This window comes from Danio rerio, chromosome 6, assembly GCF_052040795.2.
Source record: "Danio rerio strain M-AB ecotype USA chromosome 6, GRCz13ab, whole genome shotgun sequence".
NCBI lineage: Eukaryota > Metazoa > Chordata > Actinopteri > Cypriniformes > Danionidae > Danio > Danio rerio.
Window position 1 is genome coordinate 150,001 of NC_141026.1, and position 10,000 is coordinate 160,000.

General features: G+C 47.4%; 2 protein-coding genes across 3 annotated transcripts in view; both read left to right on the forward strand.

Moving 5' to 3' along the window:
* The first annotated feature begins 2,749 nt into the window (after positions 1 to 2,749).
* fdx2 (ferredoxin 2) lies at positions 2,750 to 6,161 on the forward strand. The gene is given in 5 exon segments (NM_001076664.2): positions 2,750 to 2,958; positions 3,046 to 3,106; positions 4,719 to 4,825; positions 5,333 to 5,420; positions 5,488 to 6,161. Coding segments are annotated over 5 exon segments (588 nt in total). The 5' UTR covers positions 2,750 to 2,783; the 3' UTR covers positions 5,645 to 6,161.
* A 102-nt stretch (positions 6,162 to 6,263) lies between these two features.
* Positions 6,264 to 10,000, forward strand: part of zglp1 (zinc finger GATA like protein 1) — a 4,687-nt gene continuing 950 nt past the window's right edge. The window contains exons 1-4 of one of the 2 annotated variants that reach the window (XM_087256097.2): positions 6,264 to 6,312; positions 7,770 to 8,508; positions 8,819 to 8,925; positions 9,839 to 9,932. In XM_087256097.2, the coding sequence (XP_087112223.1) occupies positions 7,775 to 8,508; positions 8,819 to 8,925; positions 9,839 to 9,932 (935 nt within the window). In that variant the 5' untranslated portion in view covers positions 6,264 to 6,312; positions 7,770 to 7,774. 2 annotated transcript variants of the gene reach the window in all.

The window sequence follows — 10,000 nt, forward strand, 5'->3', positions numbered from 1 at the left end:
TATATCATAGGGTGTACTCACACCATGTACAGTTGTGTTGAGCTGGGCCAAAGCATACTTGTCAAAGCAAGTGAACCGTGCCTGAGCCCGATTCAGCGCACACACACTTCTGAAACGGGCCTGGGCACGGTACGGATAATATAGTGTGAGTACGCCCATAGAAACACACTCCAACAGTATCTGACTGCAGATTTGCATATGCAAGCTGAGACACACAGTGTCAAACATGCAATCTCACACTGCACCCAATAGAGTTAGTTAATAGAATTAGAGGCGGAGCTAGAGAGCTGTGTGGAACTATCAGAGGCGGAGCTAGAGAGCTGTGTGGAACTATCAGAGGCGGAGCTAGAGAGCTGTGTGGAACTATCAGAGGCGGAGCTATAGAGCTGTGTGGAACTATCAGAGGCGGAGCAAGAGAGTCGTGTGGATCTATCAGAGGCGGAGCTATAGAGCTGTGTGGAACTATCAGAGGCGGAGCTAGAGAGCCGTGTGGATCTATCAGAGGCGGAGCTAGAGAGCTGTGTGGAACTATCAGAGGCGGAGCTAGAGAGCCGTGTGGATCTATCAGAGGCGGAGCTAGAGAGCTGTGTGTACAGCACTGAGTGATTTTCCTGAATGAGACTTTCCCACATCAACCACAGGGTCACACACACACACACACACACACACACACACACACACACACACACACAGACACAGAGAGAGAGAGAGAGAGGCCAGTCTGAGCAGGTCTAGAATGTGATTGGGATTTCCCTAAAGTGTCTCAGTGCTGTGTGTGTGTGTGTGTGTGTGTGTGTGTGTGTGTGTGTGTGTGTGTGTGTGTGTGTGTGTGTGAACGCCTGGAGTTGCAGTCGGGTATGCAGTAGTGTGTTATGATGATCTGCTGTTTGTCTGCGCGCATGCTCAGTGTGTGTCTCCCCCTGGTGGACGGAGCTGTCAGTGACCGCAGTGCAGTTCTACTGTACAACTGTCTACTGAGAACAGCTGATCACTGCTGGCCTTCTGTTCAGGAGGAGGAAGGAGACCGACTCACTTAATCACAAGCAGGAGCGCGTTTACTTGTGGAAAACACTGAATAGAGCACACTGAGTAGAGCACACTAAGTAGAGCACACTGAGTAGAGCACACTCAGTAGAGCACACTAAGTAGAGCACACTGAGTAGAGCACACTGAGTAGAGCACACTGAGTAGAGCACACTGAGTAAAGCACACTGAGTAGAGCACACTGAGTAGAGCACACTGAGTAGAGCACACTGAGTAGAGCACACTGAGTAAAGCACACTGAGGAGTAGAGCACACTGAGTAGAGCACACTGAGTAGAGCACACTGAGTAGAGCACACTGAGTAGAGCACACTGAGTAAAGCACACTGAGGAGTAGAGCACACTGAGTAGAGCACACTGAGTAGAGCACACTGAGGAGTAGAGCACACTGAGTAGAGCACACTGAGTAGAGCACACTGAGGAGTAGAGCACACTGAGTAGAGCACACTGAGTAGAGCACACTGAGTAGAGCACACTGAGTAAAGCACACTGAGGAGTAGAGCACACTGAGTAGAGCACACTGAGTAGAGCACACTGAGTAGAGCACACTGAGGAGTAGAGCACACTGAGTAGAGCACACTGAGTAGAGCACACTGAGGAGTAGAGCACACTGAGTAGAGCACACTGAGTAGAGCACACTGAGTAGAGCACACTGCTGCACAACACAGATAACAGAGGACAGACTCATTATAGAAGTTATGCAGAATGGTAATGCAGTTATTGGCAGATTTAATGAACAGATAGCGTCTCCTCTTCATATAACAGCTGTAATGCTGCATTCAATCAGTCTGAGACATCCTGATGCTGATCTGAGTCCAGCATCCTCAACACATCACTGCTGATCAGTGTGTTTGTGTTTATATTTGGTCATTTACCGCCAAATCCCTTCAATAAACAGAGTGAGAATATAGAGAGAACAGTACACCAGTATTATCCCTTCTCACCATATCTCACATCTGATGAACAGAGAAGAGGAAACAACAAGTAAAACACAATAACACACAGCCAGGCTGAATGACAGATCTGATCATAGTCATGAAGTCATCAAACACATTTCTTATCATCAATTAATCAAAAGTAAATTAATTAATGTTCTGTTTCACATCAGAACTTTTATTTTATTATAAGTTTTGAAACATTACACACAGTTTTCAAACAAATACAGATATAAACTAAACCCAGTAACATTAGAGAAATGCAGAAAACACAACCAGAAACAACAATAATACAGCAAAAACAGCACAGGTGCAGAGAACAATGCAGAAAATAGAGAATTACCAAGTACAATGAGAATACATTAATAAATAAATAAATAAATAAATAAATAAATAAATAAATAAATAAATAAATAATCATTTAGGACACCATCATAAGAACCTTTTTTTCATTATGCAAGAAAGAACATTACAGAGATCCAATATGGAGAAGCAGACAGAAAGCCTTACAGAAATACAGTTCCAGCAAATTAAACAAGTTAACAAGAGTAACCAAAGAATACAGAGTTCGAGGAAATACAGAGACTGGAAATAAGATTTTTTAATAATATTGGAGAAATCAACCTAAACTCTCGACAGTAGAGCTCTCCCACAATCAATGATCAGTGCTTCATCAATCATGAGAGCTCCGCGGCGGTGAGGTAACGGTGGTGTCGTCATCACGCACAGGTCGCTCGCTTATGGAAGACCAATGGCCTTCCATACCCGCTATTGGCCAGCGCGGATCACGTGATGAAAACAGTGTCATGGCGGCGGCCGCGGCGGTGCGGGCGGGCGTGAATTTTACCCAGCGGTTAAACCGGATATCTCCGGTCTGCAGAGTCTGTCCGCTCCTCCGGTTAAACCGGTGCACCGGCGCCGCAGTGAGGAGAGCAGTCGACGGGTTTTCTGCGCCAAGCAGACGGCTGAGGACGAGCATCGGTGCGTCCCACACACACACACACACACACACACACACACAAGAGTAGATTACTGGTTTAGTGAGCCGCTGCTGTTTGTGTCCAACAGGTGTGTGTCAGAGTGAAGACAGCAGCGCACCTGAAGAGGACGCGCATGCGCAGGAGCACATGTGAGTGTCCAATACAGCTGTGTTTATGTGTGTGTGTGTGCGTGTTTGTCACCAGATCACATGAAGACTGCTGTTTGTTAAGAGTTGATTGATGAATGGTGATTTGACTGATCTAGATGATGCTGTGGGAAGTGAATGTGCATGAAGTGTAGTAAACAAATGACAAGCATGAATAAACACAGGAGAGCAGAGAAATACAGAGTTAACAGTGTTCAGCACAGAGTCTGAGTGATGTGAAGTAACAGCAGTAGTCCGCCCTGTCTGACTAATGCAGTCAAATTACTCTTTGATGAATGGTTATTTTCCCAGAGATGGGTTGCGGCTGGAAGGCCATCCGCTGCGCAAAAATCTTGCTGGATAAGTTGGTGGTTCATTCCGCTGTGGCGACCCTGGATTAATAAAGGGACTAAGCCGACAAGAAAATGAATGAATGAATGAATGAATGAATGGTTATAGAGAGTGTGCATGGCTCTGATCTGCTCTGTGTGCACATATCAGGCCTGTAGCTAGGCGGAGGGGTACGACTGGTTCAGAAGACCCACCGCTCACTGACAGAGGTCCAGAATTTGCCCTAAATGTGAGCTCATTTGTCCTATTTAGACTGCTATGCCATAATGAATTGTGAAAATAACCCATCAGGAAAGGCTTTAGGACCGGGGGGACTCCAGTGTTGGCTGTCGGTGCAAAACTGCCAAGTTCAGTGTGTCAGAGTCTGATGGAGGAAGGTGAACGTCACAGTGGGCAGCACGATCACCTCACAGCAAGAAGGTGGTTTGAGTCTCGGCTGGGTCAGGTGGTGTTTCTGTGTGGAGTTTGCATGTTCTCCCCGTGTTGGTGTGGGTTTCCTCCGGGTGCTCCGGTTTCCCCCACAGTCCAAACACATGTGCTATAGGGGAAGTGATCAACTACACTGGCCATAGTGTATGAGTGTGTGTGTGTGTGTATGGGTGTTTCCCAGTGTTAGGTTGCAACTGGAAGGGCATCCACTGTGTAAAACGTATGCATGAATAGTTGGCAGTTCATTCTGCCGTGTAGTCCCCAGATCAGTAAAGGGACTGAGCCAAAAAAGAAAATGAATGAATGAACGCTAATAGGCCAGCCTTTTTTACTGTACATGAACAGATTGATATCTTTGTCTAATGATATTTGATGTAATACATTTGTATTGATGAAATAAGCCATGCTCTTCTCTACATATTATTATATTATTTCTTTATTTAAATGTTGTTGGTACATCAGAAAGGGTGGTTTTGATAACTATCCGACAAGATAATCCAGCAAAAGTGCTTAAAATGCAGCATGTAAACCTCATAATCAACAAGGAAATGGGCAGAATAGCTGCAGTGAGGTCCACTTTTGAGAAAAAGAGAACCCCCTTACACCAGGCCGGCTACGGGCCAGCATATACACATGAAACCCGACGAGTCTTCAGCGCTGTACATCAATGCTCCGGCTTTACACTCCAGAGACACTCTGATCTGCTTATGGATTTTAGCATTTAAAAACTGTGATGATGATGATGATGATGATGATGATGATGATGATGATGATGATGATGATGATGATGATGATGATGATGGTGTGTGTGTGTGTGTGTGTGTGTGCTCTGCAGTGTCAATGTGGTTTACATCGACCGTTCGGGCCGCAGGATCCCCGTCCAGGCGCGGGTCGGTGATAACGTCCTCTATCTGGCACACAAACACGGCATCGATCTGGAGGGTGCGTTTAACTCCATCACTAATCACACACACACACACACACACACACACACACACACACACACTGATGCTCAATGACTGAACACGTACAGTGCAGATCCCTGATCATTTGGTCAGCTCCTCCTCATCTGCTCACTCTAAACACTACAGCAGCTCAGAGTGTCGATTATTATCAGACAGACATGTTCTGCAGAGTAACATCATCAGCTGGAGGAGGACACGTTTATTGAGATGAACATGCCTAAGAAGAGGATCACTTTGGAAATTAGTCAGTTTGTGAATATATGCTGTGCTTCTGCTTCTTGTCTATTAACTTTAATATTCAGCAGATTTCAGCTGTTTTTCAACTCAAGAAGGCCACACTTGTACAATCACACACTGTCAGTCAATGTACACACGTGCTGTGCTTTAAACATGGAACCATCATCTATATACCTGATCAGATCACGTGTGTGTGTGTGTGTGTGTGTGTGTGTGTGTGTGTGTGTGTGTGTGTGCGCGCGCGCAGGAGCCTGTGAGGCGTCTCTGGCCTGCTCCACCTGTCATGTCTACGTCAGCAGCGGACACTACGACAGACTGCCCGAACCGGAGGAGAGGTAAAGACACTCCTGCAGCACATGCTCTGAGTGTGTGTGTGTTACTGATGTGTGTGTGTGTGTGCAGGGAGGACGATATGCTGGACATGGCGCCCCTGCTGCAGGAGAACTCTCGTCTGGGTTGCCAGATCATCCTGACGCCGGAGCTGGATGGCATGGAGCTCACGCTGCCCAAAGTCACACGCAACTTCTACGTGGACGGACACGTGCCCAAACCACACTGAGAGCTGCACGGCATTGTGGGAAATGCAGAAATGAGGATCCGCCGTCCATCATCCTTTATTACAGATGGCACACACACATACACACACACATACATACATATACACACACACACACTGAACGCAGCAGAGCCGTCTCTCTCTCTCTTATGATGTGTGACTAAAGTTAAGCATGATGTCAGCCCGGATGTTCCTGATCCTGCAGATTCCCATCACTGTAAGACTGATTGGTCTTCTCAGAGGATCCGCCTGTGTACAGGAGTTAACGCGGGCTTCAGCTTCTGATCTGTGAAGTGAATATGAGTGTGTTCTTCACCAGGGAAACTTTCCCCATCACAGCTGATTGTGAGCATGAGGTGTGCTGGAGGAGTCTGCAGATGATCATTGGTGAGGAGTTCTGCTGGGGACACACTCTCAGCTCAGGTCACCATGCGCACACTCTCTGTACCGCACTGAAGATGATGACTGATGTATGACATGTCAGAGTTTCAGATTAATAAAGCAAACCTATTGACAATAACTGCACTGTGATGAGTCCGTGTTTTAATGGAGTGAATCTGGAGTGTGTGTGTGTGGGGCACAGGTGAGATGCGCAACACCTGCACATCATAATCATCGAGTCACGTGACAGTCTGATCTACACGTGAAGCGGCGGGGCTGATGGCGGAGCGGTGAGTTTATTCGGTTTATATTTCTTCACAAACGCTCTATAAACTCGCGGAGTCCTCACACACTCTCTCACCTGCTGCTGCTCGGGAACGCTGTGCTGTTGCCGCGCGCGGGAGATTGACTGCTACACTGTAGCGACTTCTGAGGGGAGATTCCGCGATCTGCTACATTGTAATACAGACGGGCACGCGCAGCTGCGGCCTGTGTTTGATATTCCGCCGTGGAGAGTCCGCCTCAGGCAGGTTTGTGTGAGCTCTGGTTTAATTCACTGACTGATGAACTCGAGAGAATATTTCTAATAGTGTATTTGTTGACCTGTAATCAATAATTCTGCGCGACTGTCCTCCTCACATGTCTTTATATTGATGAAGCGTCGAGATAATGTGAATCTGTTGTGCTCATGGCTCATTAGTAAAGCGATGGGTTACTCAGCCTGAGGTAAATGTAAACTTTTATTTGTTTCTTTTTTTCTGGTTTAACATTAACGTTACCCGAGTTACAGGCCGGCAGCCAACCTGGTGAAATAAATGGTTATTTTTCTTAAAAAGTGGAGCTTTTTGCAGTTATTCGCCTCATTTTCTATTCAGTTATGAGTTTTAAATGGGCTGTGTTTTAACCACTATCATTTGCTGGATTAGTTTGTCGAATAGTCCTCATAATAACCACATTTTCTGAATTACCAAAAACATTTTTACTAAAGATATCAATTACATCATATCATTGGAAAAAATAGGAATCTGTTACAGTTTTAAATTAAAGCTAGCCTATTGTCATTTAAATATCATTCATTTAAATAGATATTTTTTCTTTTGTGTTAAAGCCTCCTTCGATGGATTGTTTTCACAATTTATAATGGCATAGCAGTCAAAATAGGACAAATGAGGACAAATTGCTGTGGCCCTGAGTTAAGTCGTAAGTGTCCGTAATCTGACAGCTGAATAATTGCACTTTCCACTGATGATGGTTTGCTTTAGGACAATATTTGGCTGAGACACAACTGATTAAACGTATTAAATTCATTCATTTTCCTTCAGCTTAGTCCCTTATCAGGGGTACCACAGCGGAATGAACCACCAACTATTCCAGCATATTTTTACACAGCGGATGCTCTTCCAGCCACAAACAGTACTGGGGAAACACCCATACACAAACACACACACACACACACACACACACACACACACACACACACACTCATACACTACAGCCAGTTTAGTTCATCAGTTCCCCTATAGCCAGGCGAGACTCGAACCAGCGACCTTCTAGCTGTGAGGCCACAGTGCAGACCACTGAGCCACCGTGACACCCACAAAAATATGAAATTTTGAAAATATCTAAATATCTGAAAAATATGTAAACATGGTTTGTGTTGTGAGGGTTATAGGCATGTGAGTAATGCTGGGCTGGATTGTCCGTTGTTTTCTGTCTGTTCATAAGTGTGGGATCTTCTGCTCTTCAGGGATCATGAGTTCCTCAGAGGATGTGCAGCTGCTGCAGGTCCCGCACTCCTCCGTCCTGCTGCTGCTTCAGGAGGCCACAAACCTGCCCGCGCCTGCAGACGAGGAGCGCTCCGGCCCCGGGGACACCGCAGTGGTAAGCTCAGAGGTCACCGCAGGCCCCAGGTCAGAGGTCACAGGCTCGTTTACAGTGGTGCGCGGGTCTGACCACAGCAGTGCATGGGAGGTGATGTGCCTGATCAACCAGCAGTGCGAGCGGCTGCTGCGGTCCGGCTGTGAGGTCAGAGGTCAGACAGATCATCGGTCCGACTGTGAGGTCAGCGGTCAGGTGGATCTGCCCTCCTCACATGTGTCCTCCGTGTGTGTGCCGGTCGCTCCGCTGTACAGCTCTGAACACACTGATCTGAACTCTGGAGAGCCGGCGGCGGGTCAGAGCTGTTCTGGAGAACACACGTCTGCGCTCACCACTGAAGAACCTTCTGCTGCTCCATCCACAGGGAAATCTTGTGACATCACTTCCTGTCTGGTGTCTGAGAGTGTGTGTCGTCGTCTGCCGGATCTGAATAATAACGTCCTCCAGGAGCAGCAGCAGGAGTGTGTGTGCCGCCGGAGGAAGCAGCCCCGTCCTGCACGCAGCCCCGACCCGCAGGACCCTGAGCTGCAGGCCGTGACCTTCCGCATGACCCCGCAGCTGGAGCCCGGAGCGGGGCGGAGCCGACTGCTCATCACCTCCAACTACAGGTGGTGTAGACGCATTCATACTCCACTGAGGAGGTTCTGTCATGGTTCTCCACAGGTGTCATGTGTTTTATACAGTAAATCTGCTCATCATGTGACCAGCCGCTGTGTGTGTGTGTGTGTGTGTGTGTGTGTGTGTGTGTGTGTGTGTGTGTGTGTGTGTGTGTGTGTGTGTGTGTGTGTGTGTGTGTGTGTGTGTGTGTGTGTGTGTGTGTGTGTGTGTGTGTGTGTGTGTGTGTGTGTGTGTGTGTGTGTGTGTGTGTGTGTGTGTGTGTGTGTGTGTGTGTTTGTGTGTGTGTGTGTGTGTGATCAGTGAGGAGCTGAGCCGCTGGAGGAGCCGCAGGAGCCGCTGTAGATCTCTACACTCCGCTCAGAGGAGCAGCAGCTCAGAGGAGGAGAGCGACCCCTGCAGCCTGAGCGGTCAGTAACACACACCACCAGCAGGGGCCGCCACACACACACACACACACACTCTCTGCTGCTCGGGTTATGTTCTGTGAGTCCGGGCTGTGGTCAGGCTGTATTTTAAAGTGTGCTGATAGTGTGGAGCAGGGGTCACCAAACTTGTTCCTGGAGGGCCGGTGTCCTGCAGATTTTAGCTCCAACCCTAATCAAACACACCTGAACAAGCTAATCAAGCCCTTACTTGGTATACTTGAAACATCCAGGCAGGTGTGTTGAGGCAAGTTGGAGCAAAACCCTGTAGGGACACCGGCCCTCCAGGACCAGGATTGGTGACCCCTGGTGTGGAGTCTCCTCCAGCCGTGTAGAGGAGGTCAGGAGCATGTGTTTAACAGCAGATGTTTGGGGGTAATCCTTTAATTATAGACTGTGCGAGTGAGTTTGGGTCTTCAGGTGTGTAAACCTGTTCCTTCTGAAGGCCAGCTCTGCTCTGATTGGTCAGCTGGTCTACTTAAATCAGGGCCTTTGATTTGACAATCACACAAAGTTCTATTACTACATGATTCATGCATTCATCTGAGTTCATACACTATAAAGAGACGTTCAGCCAGACATGAACACTCTCACATCACCTGCTCCACATCTGTCAGCTTCTTTCCTCTGCTGAACCCAAAGGAAGATATTGTGAAGAATGTTCCTGCTATGGATGCCAATAGCTGCTTTCTCCAGCATTCTTGAGAATATCCGCTGTGGTGTTCGACAGGAGACAGAATGATTCAGACCAGAGGAGTGAGGGAGTGTTCATTTAGGGATGAGCTGCACCTTTACTGTGAAGCAGAAAACCTGTAAACGCACTCAGTGGAGGAAAAGGAGATGCTTCATAAAGTGTGTGTGTGTGTGTGTGTGTGTGTGTGTGTGTGTGTGTGTTCAGGTAGTAAGATCTGTGCATCTTGCCGCACCAGGAAGACTCCACTCTGGAGAGATGCTGAAGACGGGACACCGCTCTGCAACGCCTGCGGGATCAGGTGCTATCATCATTATTATTATTATTATTTAACATGCAGTACAACCATTTAAGATTTAATTTTGTTTG